This window comes from Tachysurus vachellii, chromosome 20 (assembly GCF_030014155.1).
Source record: "Tachysurus vachellii isolate PV-2020 chromosome 20, HZAU_Pvac_v1, whole genome shotgun sequence".
NCBI lineage: Eukaryota > Metazoa > Chordata > Actinopteri > Siluriformes > Bagridae > Tachysurus > Tachysurus vachellii.
In genome coordinates, this window is record NC_083479.1 from 16673478 (window position 1) to 16693841 (window position 20364).

General features: G+C 36.4%; 2 protein-coding genes across 3 annotated transcripts in view; one reads left to right on the forward strand and one right to left on the reverse strand.

Annotated features, from left to right (window-relative positions):
* aak1b (AP2 associated kinase 1b) overlaps nucleotides 1–2093 on the forward strand; it is a 36280-nt gene extending 34187 nt beyond the window's left edge. Inside the window, exon 21 of the mRNA XM_060895656.1 lies at nucleotides 1742–2093. Within this exon, the coding sequence (XP_060751639.1) occupies nucleotides 1742–1785 (44 nt within the window). The 3' untranslated portion in view covers nucleotides 1786–2093. The remainder of the gene's footprint in view (nucleotides 1–1741) is intronic.
* antxr1b (ANTXR cell adhesion molecule 1b) overlaps nucleotides 1–19201 on the reverse strand; it is a 26535-nt gene extending 7334 nt beyond the window's left edge. The window contains exons 1-14 of one of the 2 annotated variants that reach the window (XM_060895658.1): nucleotides 19050–19201; nucleotides 12586–12657; nucleotides 11242–11313; nucleotides 10993–11074; nucleotides 10866–10899; nucleotides 10043–10122; nucleotides 9848–9916; nucleotides 9241–9321; nucleotides 7996–8056; nucleotides 7222–7320; nucleotides 5219–5288; nucleotides 4266–4431; nucleotides 4069–4164; nucleotides 1722–1763 (exon numbers count right to left, since the gene is read on the reverse strand). In XM_060895658.1, coding sequence (XP_060751641.1) covers nucleotides 1722–1763; nucleotides 4069–4164; nucleotides 4266–4431; nucleotides 5219–5288; nucleotides 7222–7320; nucleotides 7996–8056; nucleotides 9241–9321; nucleotides 9848–9916; nucleotides 10043–10122; nucleotides 10866–10899; nucleotides 10993–11074; nucleotides 11242–11313; nucleotides 12586–12657; nucleotides 19050–19168 — 1143 coding nt within the window. In that variant the 5' untranslated portion in view covers nucleotides 19169–19201. Of the gene's footprint in view, nucleotides 1–1721; nucleotides 1764–4068; nucleotides 4165–4256; nucleotides 4432–5218; nucleotides 5289–7221; nucleotides 7321–7995; nucleotides 8057–9240; nucleotides 9322–9847; nucleotides 9917–10042; nucleotides 10123–10865; nucleotides 10900–10992; nucleotides 11075–11241; nucleotides 11314–12585; nucleotides 12658–19049 lie in introns of both variants that reach the window. The other variant, XM_060895657.1, reaches the window with a different exon arrangement.
* Nucleotides 19202–20364: the final 1163 nt, after the last annotated feature.

Below are 20364 nucleotides of genomic sequence, written 5' to 3' on the forward strand. Positions count from 1 at the left end.
TTGTGCTAGTTTCAGCGTAAAATACTGTATACGTGCGGTTAGTTTAACTGTGCTTTCAGAAACAGCTGGATAGACCGCAGTAGGGTCACTATATTGTCTTCGACGATAATGATGCAGACATCACGGCCTCCTTCTTAAGTGTCGGACACTTACGTGGAAGTTGTCAATCACATGAGTCCCTGATAAAGTAAAAGTGCATGCGATAATCCGTGGTACTGCGTTACGGCGCTTGTTGCAGCCTGTAGAATGTCTGAATGTCTTGTGTGAATGTCTGTATGTCCTTATGTCGAGATCACGAGAAAACGAAGTCGAGAAAACAAGAAAGAAAAAATATAATAACGCGTGGCCTCTTAGGATTTCTGTCTAGCTTGTTAGATTTAAGTGATCATTTTTATTGCGGTACTTGTATGCTGTGTTTTATATCAAACTTTCATTGTGCTTTCTGTAGCAGTGTTATTGGGTATAGGTGTGAATTGATTACCTAGCTATGGGTTCACACCTCTCTCCCTTTTCCCATCGCTCTGCTCACCAGCAGTTAAAGACAGAGTCATGTTGCTTTACATACAGAAATCCAATAGTGCCCTGGCTAATCTTATAACAGACCTGTAGCGATAAAGTAATTCATTTGTTTATCCCGATCTAGCCAGGACAATAGATCACCGGTGTACTGCAAGAAAGGGTTAACATATGGAAGCTAAGCAGTTTCAATCAAAGGCCAAGAGGACAAGAATGGAATAAATACAAACTTGCAAGCTTTGTGCAAAAAGATTTTGGTCAAAACAGCGAAGAAAATGTTACATATGTGCATTTATGTCCTTTTTTACTCTGGGTCTGGTATTTCCTGTTTTTTAAGGGTTTGTGGCTTTGCAAGCACCGTAACTCATCTGGATTAAGAAGCTTCGGGCTGTTAAATCAATAAATTCCAACGTATCTGTGCAAGTATTTTCTTAAAGTCTAACTTAATTCATCCTCTTCGTGGTGCCAAAATATGAAATAGAAAAGAGATGTCTATATTCTGACATATTTGTAAACACATTAGACTTTAGAACTGCTTTAAAACCGGGTGGTGCTTGAAAGGGTACATAAATAACATAAAAACAGGACATTTATAGGGCCGTGCTGGACATAAGTTCAGCTGGTAAAACTTTACAGATGAAGTATGATGAGCCACCGAGCGATCACGAAAAGGAAATCGCAAAGTCGCAGTCACCAATGGCAAACCATCTGAAAATGGCATTAAATGAAGAAAGGACAAATAAATGTGCAAAAGTGTGGAAATTTCCAAACTGCCCTCGTCACAATCACACACTGTGCTTTAAAAGCGTGTGTGTGTGTGTATGAGAGAGAGTTTTGGTCTTCACTATATTTCATATGCAGATGTATAAACTATTCAAACTTTCAGCCTTTCCACAGTTTCAAAGCTCCTAGTTTTGTTTTATATGAGCAGTTATTTTTCTGTTTTTTTATTTTATTTCATTAGCTCACATTTTTGCAAACTGCTTTCTTTGCCTCGTGGCGGTTTGCTCAGCCCCCTTCGTCTCTTGGACATATTTCAGGTCTTATATAAAATATTTGTCATTTGTTTTTGATTTTTTGTTTTTTTCAGTTGCTTTGTTTTGCATTTTTAAGGTTTAAGTAAATCTCTGGAGTTTAATTCTGATTGGTAAGAAGTGTGTGTGTGTGTGTGTGTGTGTGTGTGTGTGTGTGTGCGTGCTTCTCACCGAGCTTTCCTCTATTACAGGTGGAGGTGGTTCATGGATAACCTGTTTGGGGAAAAAGTGTTGATGTGTTGAATCCTCATTATTAACAACAATATACATTTGCAATCACATTTGTATTAAAGTATGATACCCTTTTTATTCTCCTTCTAAATTCAGCTTTTCCAGTCATCCTGTTTTAGTCTTCTTGCTCATTTTTATTGGTCATTAATGAAAAGGGATTGGACACAAAGTGTGATCTGCTTTATAAAGTCCTAGTTAGGGTAGAAAAGATTTTAATCTTAGATCTTTGCTTATTAGCTTATATAACCACAGACTTTGAACAGCAACCAGAATGTTTAGTAACTGTTTTCAGGATAAACATACCAGGGCTTTAATTCTGTAGCTTATGAATCAATGAACTGTTACTGTACGTGCTGAGAAATCTCATTCGATGCATAGATTCTATATGGTGTATACAAGCACACTGTGTTTTAATAAGAGTAAAATATTCATTCTCATTGTATAACAGGCTTTTAATACGTCATTCTTCTCCACATAATGATTGGGCGGAACCTCGTAGTTGATTGTCAGTCACTGAAATGGTAGCAGATGTCAGGATCATGCCTGTGCCATGTGTTTTTGTTTACATTTTGTGTTGACCTGTTGTGACCTTCCCTTGTCTAATTCCTTCCTGCCTCTACACACCTGTTCCTCATGTGTCTCCCTTTTTATTGTATTGAATCCTTCATCTTTGGGTTCTCTTCGTGTTCTGTTTGTTTGCTCTGTCTTGTTTCTTTTTCCCAGTGTTTCCTGGACCTTTGTGTTATGTTACATTTAATAAATCGTGTTTTTAGATATCCTTGCATTTGGGTCTGAATTTGAACACTGACGACACCCCTGTTTTCTGAATAATCATAATCCATAATCTTTTGTTGATGCTGTTATTATATAATACTCACCGCAACTAGTAAATATCGCAAATAAATTGTTTACGTTCATTTTGGGAATGATTTCTGTCACCGTCACTTAGGGTTGCAAAATCCCGGGAATTTTCAAGGCTGGAATATATGGAAATAAACTGGGAATTTAAAAAAAATACAGAGTTGCCTATAACAAGGAACTTAAATGTAGTTAAAGAAATCTTGCAGCATAATTATGTTTAAAAGAACAAGATTTAATGCAATTTAAGTTGAATTTGTTCCCAACATTCCTCGGTCACTTGCACACAGTACGCTGCTTACTGGAGGGCCATTGAGGCCAAACCCCCTGCATGTACTTACATTCTTCCATAACATGCACAGTAACACTTTATTTTAGGGTCATTTAAATAGTTGCTTATTAGCATGAATATTAATAGAATATTGGCTATTTATTAGTACTTATTAAGCACATATTAATGCCTTATTCTGCATGACCTTATTCTACATTCTTAACCCAATACCTAAACTTAATAACTACCTTACTAACTCTGAATAAGCAGTAAATTAGGAGTGTTACCACATGCACAGATAATTTGATGACCCCCTCACACACTCACTGAAATAAAAAAAATCCTCCATATATCACATAAGGTGGGATTCACCTCCATTTTCCAGGCCTTGACTACCACAGAAAGCAGAGACCTAATAAGCTTGAGAAAAAATGCTTCATTTTACATTTTGATTGGGACTTTTTTTAGAAGGGCGAGGGTGAGGGATACTTTCATTTTACAGCAATCATAGGGAAATATGTTTATTACAATTATTAAGTTTATTATGTGTATTACAAGCATAATAATGTTTATTATGCTTTTGTGTTACTCAATGAAAGAATCAGTTAAATCAGTAGAATCAGTTAAAGTTCCACTTACAATTCAATCTTACAATCAGTCAAGATGTCATTTTTAAAATTTGTATTATCTTGCATGCATGTCTGCTTATGACCAAACAAAATGTTTATTTATGTTTGTATATGATATAGTTTATGTAAATTTCCCTATATTTCCAAATAATTCCCATAAATTCCTGTAAATTTCCATAAATTCCCGTAAAAAGTTTCCAATTTTTAATATCCCCAAAATTCCCTAGATTAAGTTCCAGTGGAAAGTTTCCGGAAATTAACCTTCTGCCCCTTTGCAACCCTACCGTCACTACATTCATCAATGAAATTTAGCCAGTTACTTTGTCTACCATGATTTTGTAAAACACTATGAGGAGCTTTACACAAGAGCCAGACCAGACTAGCTTCAATATCAGGCTTATGTGCTTTCTGCTATTTTAAAATCCACCAGCTGCTACTGGTCTAAAAAAACCTGAATATTTGGAGAAGCAGAGAGAGAAAGAGAGAGAGAGAGAGAGAGAGAGAGAGAGAGAGAGAGAGATGTACTGACCACAGTGCAGCAGAGCGGCCAGAACCACCAAACCAGGCTCAGAATCACCAACAGCAGCAGCACGAGTAGAGCAATGGCTAACACCGTCCCGTCTATCTGTAGACACACACACAGGCATTTTGTCTGATGCTTATATTCATATCAGAGCAATAGATTCTAGATGTGTGTGTGTAAGTGTGTGTACTGACTGTACACACTGACGGTGGAGGAGCGTCACTGTCCTGCAGCACAGCAGTGGTGAGCTCGGTGCTAGTGGAGGTGCTGAGAGTTCGGACTGTATTCACGCAGCCGTGAGCTGAGATACTGACTGAGCTGGAGATAAAACTTATGCCATCATTCAGACTGACGAAGAGAGAAGCAGATCTACAATGAGAGACGGAAAACAGCAGAAATGGTTATTACAGCAAAATTGTGTGTGATGACTACAATCAAATTTCCATGGATTCATAAAAAGCTGTTCACTGCAAACTCAATAATAATGGAAGTTTAAAAAAAAGGATATTAAAAACTTCACATACGGATTTATAATAGTAAACATCTTAAGATAATGTGACTTTTGAATACAGTCCCATTTCTGAATGAGTGAATTCTACTGAGCGCTTAATTTATAGATACTGCTGGTGAAAAAGTCTTAATAATAAGTTTGAATAATAATATTAAGTGTGAAACCAAACAACACTAAATTACACATTTAGTTGAATAACGCAATGCTGTTTTTGATTGTGATTTATCAGAATGTATTGAAAGCTACACCAGAAGAGATTAATGCCTTCCTTTGAATACATTATACTGTACAGTAGTTCCTATGGTAGCAACATACAGAGGAACCTATATGGCAGATGCTCAACATAAACGTTTTACATAAAACCACATTTACCTACAAATGGATAAAAACAAAAATGAGTAATATATACAATGAGACATGCTATTACTGAAAAAACAACAATCCTTCATTCTTTACTTACTAACAGCCCTTAGCCCTAAGAGTTTCAGCAGGTAAACATGATTCCAAACCAGAGTAATAAGTGTGCGTTATGGAAAACTCTTAGCCCAAAAATCCTGGCATGGCTGTGTTTCTTTCCACCAATGTTTTATTTATTACATTTTAAAAAAAATATGATTTGCAGGAAGCTTAAGAAGGGACACTTACGTTCCCTCCTGCATCAGAACAGGGGCTGGACAAAGCAAGTACGTGTCTTCTACAACCAGAGGCCTCTTCACTGCAGACGCACACACACACACACACACACACACACACACACACACACACACACACACACACACACACACACAGAGGTTATTTATAGTCAGTACAGTAAAAAAGCACTTCCTCCCACTTGGTCTGAACTGAATCACAAAACAGACCTGATGGAGCTTAAAAAATAGTTTGGCTAAAAAAATAAAAACATCCACAGATTCACCTTTTCTCCAAATGATGTAGTCGGTCTAGGGATGGTACTGTAGATGCTGTTTGTTTATTTCATCTGGCTCTAAAGCTACAAGACTTTGTTAACTGTATGTTTTAAACCATAACCTGTAAATCGAATTGTTAGCTTTATTACACTTATAGATCTGGTACAAAACTGAAGAAGCAGAGTTCAGAAAGGAGAAAACAAAGAACAAAAAAAATATTAGGAACAAATTCTCACATTCACATTCACACACACACACACACACACACACACACACACACACACACACACACACACACACACACACACACACACACACACACACAAACAGGGTCCTACATTCCTTTCTGTAATATGATGGTGTTTAAGTGCATTAGCAGCTGGAAGGATGGAGGAACACCAAATTCAGGAGAGATTAGTGGCTTTTTGAACACTGCGCTCCTTCCCCGTTCACTTCCAAAACAAATTGAAAATTTTCTCTTATTTCCCAGAGCAAAAAACCTCATCCAGACATTTTATACCTTAATTTATAACCAGCAAACGGGCATCTTCACCGTTATATGGACAGGCTGTAATTTAGTGGTTTGGTTACAAAGATGTGAAAAGAGTGATAGATAGATAGATAGATACAGTAGATAGATAGATAGATAGAGAGAGAGAGAGAGAGAGAGAGAGAGAGAGAGAGAGACGGTCCATTTCCTTTCTCCTGTCTCTTTTTGTTGCTATTGAACATCGGCCATCTTTTATTTGAATCTGGAGCAGGATATTAGGGCTGGGAGTTTGAGTACACATTCGAGAGCTGCATTTTTCCTACAGTTTTGTCCCCATTAACATTTCATCATTCATCACTGATAAAATTCTGTGTCTCTGATTAAGGCTGAGAATTCCATATTTTTATGAGAATGTAAACTTGGCAGGACAAAAGTTTTGTGGCTGTTGAATAATTGGTAAATTAACCAGTTTCAATGCTAATTTTAATCAGTTTATCCACAGACATTAGACTGAAACAGCAGATAAAACCGTGATGTTTGATTTGGACTGGAATCAAGGCGACATTGTGACTGAGAAAAGTTTTTAGACCCTCCTTTATTTCTTGTTTTTCTTTGTCCTGTATTAAACCTGAATGCCCATATTCTGACTGTTAATATTGACTCTGATTACAATACTTAGATTCTTACGTACTGTATTACTCCGTGGTGCTCACCAAGTCAGAATCAGGCCTTAATCTTGATCTTAATAAAACTTAACATTGTTCCAGATTCATTCATTCATTCATCTTCTACCGCTTATCCGAACTACCTCGGGTCACGGGGAGCCTGTGCCTATCTCAGGAGTCATCGGGCATCAAGGCAGGATACACCCTGGACGGAGTGCCAACCCATCGCAGGGCACACACACACTCTCATTCACTCACGCACTCACACACTAGGGACAATTTTCCAGAGATGCCAATCAACCTACCATGCATGTCTTTGGACCGAGGGAGGAAACCGGAGTACCCGGAGGAAACCCCCGAGGCACGGGGAGAACATGCAAACTCCACACACACAAGGTGGAGGCGGGAATCGAACCCCGACCCTGGAGGTGTGAGGCGAACGTACTAACCACTAAGCCACCGTGCCCCCCATTGTTCCAGATTTTCATTTGAAATTTATTAACTGTATTTATCAGAATGTAAAGGTTAGGAGCCAATACTGTACATTATTACAATTATTAGTTCCTTTATTGGAAGAGCACTTACTGACGGTGAAGGTGTCATTGATGCGGAAACTACACAACACTCGTCTCTCATCTCTCGCGTGGAGGAATCCGTTCCCCCTCACCACCACCTGAAAGGATTCTGCAATACATCACGACCAACAGAGAAAACAGTGACGAAGACAGTGACGTGTTTCAAATGATGGTCTGTAACATCCTTTACTGTACATATCACACTTAGTGTTCGGGAGTCATTTCAGATGTAACTTGCATTTCATTCTGGAGACAGATGTCTAAGTAGGCAGCGGTTTAACACTCTACATGTGAAATCTATGTCCCATTGGAAGGAACATTATAATGACAGCTAATTTCCAAAGGTTCGTTATTTCATCAAAACTTGAAGGCAGTATCATTTTTATCCATTTACCTCATAATTCTGTTCGCTGAATGAAAGCTTTGTAAAAGCTTGGAAAAACAAATTGCAATATGAAGCTGTAAAATTTTCAGCTGGCTCTTTAAGGTGAACAGAATTATGGGATTTCCTCTATTGGAAAGGATAAATGCAGCCAAACTAAGGAACCTTAGAAGACCTCTGTATCATTCTTCCTGAAAATGCTGCCCAAACGTTCAGTCTAGCTAAACAGATGTCTTCTAAATGAAACATGGGTAGAGAGAAGCAGGATTATGAAGCTAAATAATATATATTCTAGTAAATTAAACTCAGTGCTGATATAGTATTATGTAAATATGCATAGTATTTTATACAGATATTCAGATTTCATACACAAGTTTTGTCTGTGTGCTTAACTTCGCTCACCTCCGGCACATATAGTTGAAGGTTCAACTGACAATATTTCTATGCATGATCTCTTCAGGATCTGAAAGGGAAAATTTGGAAATATTGATAGGAGACTGAAATTTTACAAATGATGTGAGCTTCTTCTTTCAAGCTTGCTTCAATAGTCCAGTTGTTGATATTTGTGACCCAATGCATTGTGATGCAGATATGCATCATGGAAATGTGTGATTCACATGGTGGAAATCAGCGTTCTATTGATCTTGCATGTAATGCTATTGCAATATTTGAACACAAGAGGTCCCAATCTACACAACCCATAGTACTAAATATACATTACAAGAACACGCTGGTCGCACGATCACGTTCTATGGTGGACAGGTTGCGAGTTCTACACAGCTCTGGATTACAAAGATATCATGCATTAAACATTATTCAGTTACACAGCCACATTATATAGGTTGGAAAAAGAGCTCATCGGTGGATTATAAACAACTGGAACAAGTTTTATGATATGGTGAACAGGTAGAACATTTGTTGGTTATGGATTTTCAGCTAGATTGCCAACTCCATGTGGTCTTTTGCATCATTACAACATTTGTCGGACTGTATATTTCTAATCACACCCTCCAGTGTCACCCATATGAGGATGGGTTCCACTTTGAGTCTGATTCCTCTCAAGATTTCTTCCTTCTATTCAAGGGAGTTTTTCCTTGCCACTGCTGTCTCAGACTTGCTCAACGGGGATAAATACAAACACATTTAAATATACCTAATATTAATCTCGAATTTTGTATTATATTAATCGTTATATTATTTTTTATAATAACCTTTTGCTCTATGTTTATGTTCTGTAAAGCTGCTTTGAGACAGTGTCAATTGTAAAAAGCGCTATACAAATAAACTGGAATTGAATTGAATTGAATTATGCTAACATTAGTTCGCGATTAGTTCGCGATTGATGGTCGCTAATTACACTGGCTAATGTTAGCCGTCTTGCTTGAGAACTTTGCTAGCTACTTAATGTCATTTCCAAATGACAACTATTAGTAAGCTAAGATGATTAGTTAACATAATTAATATTAGTTTAATACAGTAGATAACTTTCCTTCTGTTGCTAAATTATTATGCTAACTGTTGTTACTCTATGATGTAAAACAAACTGTGGATGAACCTGATATAAATACTACAATGGCTTTTCTAGGGGGAACTGAGCAGGAGGTCATTTCTTATTTTCTAAACTGGAAAAGTCATTTGGTGCCTTACTGAGTCGATGATGTCCTGCAGTGCCTCAAATCCATCATTCACAGGAAAAACATGATCTTCACTACCTGCAATTGTAGCCAGCTATGATGGACAGAAGAAAAATTATGTTTATAGTTAATATTAAATGCAGTATGTAGCACTGAATTTACATGATTTACATGTGTATCGATGGTTCTTGTATTTACTGCCTTTCTTCTATTTCCTGTGTGTGTGAGGGAGTGTGCTGTAGTACCCATGAGGTATTGCAAATCATCTAACCTTGAACACAGCATTCACCATGAAACCTAGTAGATGAAGTTATCTAGAGCTCTGTAAACCTTAATTTTTGTCATTTAAATAGTCATACACTGGCTATTACTTAATTTTCGGTGTGGCTCATCATATGACAATATATGCATTTGTGCCAAAAAAAATTATGGTTTGAAATAATGATGAAATTGTTTAAAATACGTTTAGGACACGAAAAGATTGTGACTCTCTTCTTTCTAAGACAAGCTTAGCAGTAGTTTATAAATTGAATCTGAGTGAAATTTATTCAGCTAAGTGAATCTTAGTGAAGTTCATTCAGATAAATGAAAAGGATCTGAATCTAATTTGAATATCTTACCTGAGTTTCATTAAAATCCTTCACTCCCACGCAGTACACTGTAGCTCCAAGCTGGCGAGCGCGTCCTGCCTGTGAAAAAAAAAGATGAACCCTAGTCTTATAATAAACAGGGAGTGTGGTTGAGTACACACACAGTAATGCAGTGGTAATGTGACTTACTGTATATAGTGAATAGATAAAGCATCAGTAGCTCACCTCTCTCTCTGCCAAATCAAACTGTGTTTCACGCAGCTCTCCGTCTGTCAGAGCAATAATAACGCTCGCTATTCGATAACCTGCAAACACAAAATCTGTAAATACTAACTTCTGTGCTGAGAATAAAGCAGTGCACATGTTTCCGCATCTCTACTGTATCTGAGTATAAACACTATGGCAAGGAATTATATATGAACAAATTATGAATTATTAACTGTTAAACTTGAGCTAATTACTAATGCAAATATAAACAAAGGCTGTTGCTAGCCAAAAATATTGATGAGATTTAGCTAGTTAGCATGTAAACACTAAGTAAAACAATGAAAAGCAACACTAGCATTAGAAACAAGATAAAACCATCAGGAAAAATCACATTTTTTTTTATTTCAGCTGTGTAACTAACACAAGACTACCATATGCTCTAAAATGACATTTTAATTACACTTACTGTAGCAGTACCTTTAACTGCTAACTTAGCTTTCCTGGACTCTGCCATTTTGTTATGGGCCAAAACTCGTGAAGTTACACAAGATGAGCTATCCATGTGGAATTATTTAACAAGGAAAATGCAGTAAAAATGAGAGATAGACAATGTATAATATTCACAGTTTGTATGGCTTATATTCAAGATTAAAGTGTGAACCATGTCAAAGAAACAAAACTGAAAGAATGTTGGATTATTTCTCGCTTTTCCTCCGTCGTTTACTTCCTTTCATTCTTCCACCATCCCCCAATAATTGAAACAAAAACATCAACACTTAACACTGAGTATTAAGTTCGAAGGACTTTCGATTATTTTGATCTTTGTGTCATCACCACTCACCATCACCACTTGCATAGTAGATCTGTTCACTTGCCTGTGAAAGAACCAAACAAGAATGTTTTTTTATTTGGATGAAGACACAAATGTGGGGAAACAGAGCCAGACAGAGAGGAGACTATTTTCTTACCCGCTCAAAGCCTTTGTGCATAAATGTGTCTCCACCTGGTAAAACACTCTGTAGTTCCTCCAGACCTGCTCGTATCTGTTCCCTAACACACACACACACACACACACAGATCATATCTGAGAATACACCATATATAAGTCCCATTTTAGAAACATTTAAACATCTATCACAGAACAGATGAGGAGATAGGAACAAGTCTGGAAGTTTGTGAGGCTAGATTGACCTGGACCTATTGGTTTCTAAGATCACCTGTCTTCTGTGAGCTTCATCAGGGTTCTCCCCTCTGTCGAAAAAACAATGAAAGACATCCGGAGCTTAGGACTGAAAAGTAAAAGAGAGAGAGAGAGAGAGAGAGAGAGAGAGAGAGAGAGAGAGACTGAATGAGTCTCACAATGACAGAATGCTGGTGTTATGTGTATCTGCTTTTCAGCCTGCAATTACAGCAATGTTAACTCTTACTACAACCTTATTATTAAACAATTAAACTGTGTCTTTTGTGTTCTGAGCTATAACGGTTATGTATGTGTTGATAAGATTGAGCTGAGGTAAACAGAGGAAGAGTTATGTTTTATATAACTCTTCCTCTGTTTACCTCAGATGTTCCTTTAACTGTGCTGCTCAGCTGTTACTTATTAGGATTAATTTTTTCGTTAATAAGAATTCTTCTGTCAGTTACTAGAATTTGGAAAGCAGCTACAGCTAACGGCACAGTTAATGATGGAAAATGTGGTAAATTCAAGTGGTTAAAGGGTGTAGTCAGTGTGGAGTTTAAGCAGGAGTGAGGAAAGCACACTCACACTTATGATGTGACACCAGTGCCAGATCCTGACACTCTTCAACTCCTGCAAACGGGATCTGATTCATCCTGATTCTGAACTTCTGAGTGGAGCTTTCTGTATTTGTGCCTCAACTTCTTCCCATATAGGATTCCCACTTATTACAAACAAAATGCCCAAGATTTACATGGATACTGTAGATTTATATATAAGTGCTGCTGCTGTAATCATAAAGACTGTCCTGTGCTCATTTCAGGACAATTAATCTGGTTTGTCTTTACTCTTCTAGATTTCTAGTAGAATAATTCATAATCCCACAATCTAGTGTGACCACAAGAGGATGGGGTCTCTTTTAAGATGTGCAAATGGTCTTAAATTTCAACTAAAAGTAAAATAAAAAGGACGTGCACTAGCGTTATATCAAACAAGCTAACCCTGGATTAGCATTCTATTATACAAGCTAACCCTGAAGTAAAAGTAAAAATCTGACAAAAGCTACTTGGACATGATTTCAAGGAGGAGTTTATATCCATATTCATAAACATTAATGCTTCTCACTGCCAACATTAGCCGTCTATCTGGCATAAGCTAACCACAAGAAAATTCAGAGAGAATTTGAAATCATAATCATGAAAGTTATTATTCAGTGTTAAGTAGCATGAGCTAACATGACTCAATGATGTGCAATCATTAAATGTTCACCTTTTACCAGCCTGTAAACAAAACCCTGCTGAAAGTAGTATGTCTTCATGACAAAGTTTTTCAGAAAGGAATGTCTGTTTCACATTTTAAATCCTGGCCCAGGGAAACATCTCACCTGATGAATTTGTGTGCCAGATGATCCACAAAGTAATAAATCTCATTCCAGTGATGCTGAACACTTCCAGACCTAAGAATAACACAATAAGAAAGATGATTGATTTTTAACATATGTGTATACACTGTAGCACACTTAAATCATTAGCAAGCTCATTCAATAATCTAACTATTTTAAAAATTGTGAAAGGGTCCACTTGTACACTTGACTTTAGCAGTAAAAACAATGTCTGAAGTGATTTCCTCAGATATTTGAACAATGCTTCTTTCACACACTGAATAAAGTCCTATAGGGATTCTAACTAGCGAATTAGCTAATTTGATTACCATCTAGCAGAATAAGCTGAGTTGATAGCTCTTTAGCAGAATTAGCTAATTTGGAGTATTCAATCATGGCTAATCAAATAGCCATCTAGCTATCTATTTCTAGCCTCAGAGTGGGGGCTACCATTATAGTAATCAAGCTAGCCACAAATTAGTATAAGCAAACACACTAACACAAGAAATAACACCATAAAAAGGCTAACCCTGCTAATCAGTAACAATGTACAGTATGAAACGGGTTAAATCTGACACAAAAGGTTAGCTTTCTTTATGCTAAGCACACATTCACTTTGGCTAATGCTAAAAAAAAATCACGCTTTAATGAGGATCAAAGATATTTTATACTTTTCATTCATTCATTCATTCATTCATTCATTTTCTACCGCTTATCCGAACTATCTCGGGTCACGGGGAGCCTTTGCCTATGTCAGGCGTCATCGGGCATCAAGGCAGGATACACCCTGGACGGAGTGCCAACCCATCGCAGGACATACACACACACACTCTCATTCACTCACGCAATCACACACTAGGGACAATTTTCCAGAGATGCCAATCAACCTACCATGCATGTCTTTGGACTGGGGGAGGAAACCGGAGTACCCGGAGGAAACCCCCGAGGCACGGGGAGAACATGCAAACTCCACACACACAAGGTGGAGGCGGGAATCGAACCCCGACACTGGAGGTGTGAGGCGAACGTGCTAACCACTAAGCCACCGTGCCCCCCTATTTTATACTTTATTCCATAAGTTTTAACATTAATCTTTCTTTTATTTCTTTTTCCAAAAAATTAAAGCTCAAATAAAGGAGGAAAAGCATCCGAATCATTTACATGATAAATAATTATGATCTTATGACATTAATGCTTTTATTCATTGCTGAATAGATAAAAAGATATTCAGCTGATAGTTGAGATAAATATTTTGATATGAGTTTTGAGCACATGATGTGAGACAGTCTGTCCTATTTCCACATGCCTGAGGTCAAAAATAGCCATAAAGAACTAAAATAAAGTGGTGCCTGTTTTGGTACTCTGGCTGTGTGCGGTGCAGACAGATCAGACAGGAATTTTTGCCTTACCTCAGCGAATTTGGAATAAAACCTCTTATTTTTTTAATTTTTTTTTTACATATGGCACTTTCCTTTATTGAGGCTGCTCTGCTAAAGAAGTTATTAAGCTGAGAGTTTCAGCAGCTGTAAACGTATTCAAGTGTAATATGATATGTTTTATAGTCACAGTTTTATGTTAGCACAGCATTCTGAGACACATTAAACACACCGCTATTGAAAACATTAGGTGTGACATCAGCTCATTCAAACTAGCGCTGGAGTAAACAGGCTAACCACAAACTAGCATTGTAGGATGAAACTGATGAGGCACTAGGCTCTTTTTAAAATGTTGGCAATTAATTCTGAAGCAACATTATTGTTTTTTTTTACAAGTTTTTGCAGGTTTGTTATTCATTCTGTAGAAAAAAGCAAGCATAATTGTGAGTATGTGTAATAGTTAGTATCAGTGATTTGATATGCTAAAATGCGTAAAAAAAAAATAGCAAAAAGAATATATTTACAAAATGTTGGACTTTGGACTGAATACGTGTCAGTCAGTAATGCTGAATAAACATTCCAGGATGAAAACACTCAGCACTTGAGGGAATTATTATAATCCTGATATTGAGTTTACTGGGATTTCTGCAATTTTGGAACGCAGAATTGGCTTCGCTAATGCACTGATGTCAGAATTTTTTATTTCCAAATGCTCGGTTACATAAGATTTGTGTAAAACCACAGCTCTTTGGAGTTAATGACTAAAATAATGTCTTTAAAATGTCTTTAAAATGTGAGTGCTGTATTGTGATTCCTTGGTTAACATCTAACCAGTAAACCCTGACATTTAGAACGTTACACTGAGATGCGACAGAATTTTGAGAGAAGTTAAGGCATGATAAACGAGGAGGATTTGGAGTCTTTAGGTTTTAATTAAAAGTGATGCTTCATGATTCATGATTGAAAATATTCCAATAGAAATTCCAATTTTGTCAAGAGCTTATCAAGAAGGAAATTATAACCATCAGGCTGAACTGCAGCAACATTAACTACTACTTTTCTGTCATTTATTAAAAGTTTACTGAAAGAAGCACAAGACTCAAAAAGCTGTTTTTCAATCCAACTTGAAATTTGGCTTAATCTGTTTTAATTTTATTTCTGAATATTTAAATTTAAGAAATGATTACAGGAAACTTACAGAATGTGATCTGGTTGAACGTAAGTTAAACCGAAAGGTACAACCTGAGCTGCTGGAGTTCATTCTGGATTTCTGTGCAGCTGATTATTTGAAATGTTTTTTTTTTTAATAAACATTTTTATTTATGTTATTGCTGAGTAATAATTATTATAGTAATAAAGAAATAAATAATAATAAATAATAAATAAATACAATCAATGTAATCAAGTTTTATTCAAGCAAGAGGTCATCATAACTGTTTGGGATAAACCATTTCAAATCACTTTTAACTAGACGTCAGTGTTATAGTTTTTATTTACTACTGTTTTCTTTTCTTTCTTTTCTTTCTTTGATTTATTTCTGGATTTATTTCTCATGCCAAAGTGCTGTTAAATTCTTTATTCTGATTGGTCAGAAGGTGTTGATTTATTTGCAGCAGCTTTGACAACATTTCAAATCACAGGTATATTTCTGTATATTAATTTAATGTCCTTGTTATTGTTTTTGTAGTAACAGTTCTTTCACAAAGACTTCTCTGATGGGTCGAGAGAATATGATGGGTTGGTACTCCGTCCAGGGTGTATCCTGCCTTGATGCCCGATGACGCCTGAGATAGGCACAGGCTCCCTGTGACCCGAGGTAGTTCGGATAAGCGGTAGAAAATTAATGAATGAATGAATAATTTATTATAGAAAAAAATGTTTTCTTCACTATACCAAGGAGATGTTTAGAGAAGTCATCTGCAATATCAGTCTTTTGTAACAATCAGCAAATTCTTCTGTACTTTCATAGATTCTGGGTAATATGACAAGCTGTTTTTGTCTTATTAACTTCAAGAGAGAAAAAAATATAGATGTAGGTTTGAAGTTGCTATAACATAAGTGAGAAGAGGACCTAACCTTCACAACAGTAAAAAGTATGACTTATGATTCATTAATAAATGTTAACCTTGTAATTGATGGCAAATTGCTGTGGTAGAAGAGGAATAAAACATTTTGTGACTTGCTGTTAATGAATAAATAATATATTAACATAAGAGAAAATATGTTTTATTCTTTGCTTGTTCTTTTATATCATGCTGTATGACTATCATGCTATATCATTTATAATGTAGCTAATTTACCATTATACAGTATTAAGATGTTAAATTAACTATACAACTGCAAATGTTTTCACACCCTTAAGTTCTAGGTGAAAAAATTAAAATGTACAATTTTAGTCCAAATTGTGTCTTAAATTAATGCCATTTAGCTGTTGAAAACCCATAAAAGACAAGAAGAAATATTACAGTAGTTGACATTAGGTCAGGATTTCCTTCTGAGCCTCTCGAAAGGTTGCGTCCCCTTTGACACACTCTAGTCAATTGATTTAAACGTTCCCCATTATGTGTTTCTGGCTAATGATTTAAAACAGTCTACAAATCTCTACACTTTTAAGTCTTAAGGCAGGAAAAGGTCAAGCAAGTTTAAGCTCTTCAGCAGTTAACCTCTCATTCAACTCTCAAGAGAGAAGTAGCCTATTGACCCTTCACAGAGCTGGGAATAAAGTGCTCAGAGAGACTATTAAGTGCAGGGGTAATCAACCACCAATATGAACTGCCAAAAAATTCCAAAACAAACATAAATCTACAGAGTGTCAAGTGCAATCAAATGTACAGTTTATATCATATTTATGTGATAATAACAAAATATCTGGAGAGTAAGGTCACATATATAAGCACAAGATGCTAATAGGAACATTTATGTTTATGGAATGTTTATGGAACTTAGCAGTCCTCTTGGGTTTAGGTAATTTTTTTTTTTACAGTTCAGCAATTTTCATTTGTCTTTCATCTGCGACACAGCTGCTTTTCAAATCTGGTTTTCAAGCATGACAATGAAGTGACTGCACACACACACACACACACACACACACACACACACACACACACACACACACACACACACACACACATTCTTTCTCTCCCTCCCTTTGGCTTTCTCCCTTATTTTCTTTTCTTTTCTTCTTAGATGTGTGTGCCTCTTACTATGGGTGTGTGTGTGTGTGTGTGTGTGTGTGTGTATGTGTGCACTGCAGCCATGCAGCTCTGGAACATCTGGTGCTGCTGGTAAAAAGGTTCTGTTTAATTCTGCTGAGCTCAGGCTGACCTTCGACCTCTTGTAAATGCATTCGTATTCAAAATACAATTTTAGGGTCAAGATTTATTTTTCTAAAAAAAAAGACTCATGCAATTATCATGTACTTTTGATATACGGAATAATAGGATTGTGGACTTTTTTTGTGGGCATTGTATCCATGACCATCTAGCACCTGTATGTTGATATGTTTATAGGGTGTTATAAACTGTAATAAGGCTTAGTGTAGTTGTTAATGATATAGTATTATTATTTTTATTATTTCTGATTGACACTGAGTTTAAAGCAACTTACGCATTTATTATACACCTGTCTACTTTCATTTCTATAACAATGTTGGTGTTTTTAGAAAAACATTTTCTATTCTAGTTACTTTTTACATCATTTTATCAAACCTCATTGTCGATTAATCAACAGCCATTAAAAAGTACAGAAATGGTGGAGCAACAAACCACAAACCAGTGGGTCCTGACGCCACTTCACAGCTGTCTCTGGTTTGATTCTTAGATCAGGCTAATAAGTTTGGCGTACTGTTCCCATGTCTGTATGGCTTTATTCTAGGTACATAGAGACATACTAGTAGGTATACTGGCTATGACAAACTTTCTCAGAGTGTAAATCAGTGTCTTCATAGTGCTCTGGTGTTCCATCCAGGCTGTATTCCATTGTTCATTGTGACCCTGACCAGGATAAAGCGCTTACTGAAGATGAATGAATGCATGGATGGAATGAACTGATTGAATGAATTAATATGGAACGACACATAGACAATGTATAGTCATAACGAAAGTGGTATTCTCTCACTCTCTTTAATAAATACTTATTAAAGTTAATTATAGTTAATTGTCTCCTGAGTCATTTATGCAGTTCTTCAAATTTAACTTAGTGAAATAACTAAAAAGGAGTGAAGAACGCTTTAGTATAACTAAAGTGTGAGATGTAGAGCAGGAAACAGCGCCTCTTGTGTAACACAGACGCCATTGCAACAACTACAACAGTATCTTTGGTGTTCATTGTGTACATTAACTTGTAGCTGGTGAGCAGGTGAAAGGGAATCTTTACTTAGACTGTATATGAAGCCTCTGAGCGCAAATTGTTATAACTACTACCCGGTGTATACCTAGTATTACAGTGTAAGCATTCATTCTTTGTGATTTATAAACACAGTCTGAGTTACTAGCCTGAGATCAATTTTGTGCAAGTTTCAAATGAGCTAAAAATCGCATTGGACATCTTTTATTGTTATTATAATTGTACACTGACCTAATGTTTTGCAAATATATACAATAAATGTAAATATGTATAAATTTGCAAATATATACACAGACATTTACAAAAAAAAATATGTATTTCATCTAATTCATTTTGGACCTTTAGAACATTATGTTTAAAAATATTTATTGTATTATTGCCTAAAATTGTATTATATATAATACACTGGACCCCATGATGTATACAATTGCATTCAGTGAGAAGGACGCATGTGATTATAAGTCCAAAATAAGTACTTTTGACAATAAAAGGCATTCATGATAACAATATTTTGCAATGACACATAATCTTGAATATTACAATACGCAGAGTAAGTGAGATATGTGCTCCATAATAACATCATAACTTGTTTTTATTACATTTCAGATCTGCCCCTGTGCAGTCACTAGGCTCTCCTACCTCACATGGCCTCTCCGTCATCTGGGCTATACAACTCTTTATTTATTTTAAATGATAGAAAGAATTTTAATGAATCATGACAGTATGAAGTGACAGGAGGAAACTCACTTATCCAGGACGAAGTAGAGGTCAAATCCACCATAACACGCTGGTCCGTAACTTTGTCCAGAACTACCCCCAATCAACACGAACAACAGCACACACACATTGGCACAACACAAACACATTATTCCAGCATGGAGCGAGAGAGATTAGCACGGTGAGAAAAAGAAAATTGAGTGCAGCTCTGAGAAGAAGGGATGTGTGTATTTGATTCCTGCTGCAGCTGGGAGGAGAGAGAGAGAGAGAGAGAGAGAAAGAGAGAGAGAGAGAGAGAGAGAGAGAGAGAGAGAGAGAGAGAGAATAGTGTTTCACTCTGGCTTAATGAAAAATTTAGGATTCAGCAATCACTTTTGTTCCGTATGAAACCCAATGATCTTAATTCGAAATGGGCAACAAATTAAAATTACACCCAAAACAGTGAAATTAGAAGGTCCCGTGTACAAGGGAATGGGTATCACAATCAAACACAATTTGAACCTATTTAAACTGGATTACACAGGTACATCATGTAGTGTCATTTCTGCTTCTGTGAATTTAAACCCATCTGAATCCATCAGTGGTTTGATACATAATCAAGAGTTCTGTCTGAGAAGCTTATAAAACCATTAAACAATCTCGGCGCTAGCATTTCTGAACTAACATGTCTGCAAATATTTTGCTATATCCTGTGGGAAAAGATTTTTTCTTCTGTAGAGACACTCCACTAAGCACTTATACCAATACCAAACAGAAACCGACCTGTGGCTCAGTTTATTAAGGAATAATACAAAAACAATATCTTAGATAATCAAATTCAAATGATATTTCTCTTTATACATTAGATAGTAGAAAATAACGTTCTAAAGTCTATTACAGATTTTTTTTAAGCTAAATTACTGTATCTGCCAATAGAATAAGACAGATTTAGGCTTGCTGTTGGCAAATATGTCTAGCAATAGATTTATTTATTTATTTATTTATCATCTAATAACCCCAAAGTAAGGAACAGATACCATTTTCTTTGTTGAAGATATTTTCACTTGCCACGACAATTTTTCCTAGTGCATATTAAATATAAACAATGCTCAAAAGGACTTGTGATGCACACAAGTGTAATCTACTGCTGATCAAGTGCAACTTGTACAGTAGGAACACAAACCTTTACAAGTGGAAACATTCGTAAGGAAATGATTTTCCTTACTTAGGGTTCTATATAGAACCCTGAGGTCTTGTATCCAAGTATCCAGCTCCAAGTCACCAAAATATTCATTCATTCATTCATTCATTCATTCATTTTCTACCGCTTATCCGAACTACCTCGGGTCACGGGGAGCCTGTGCCT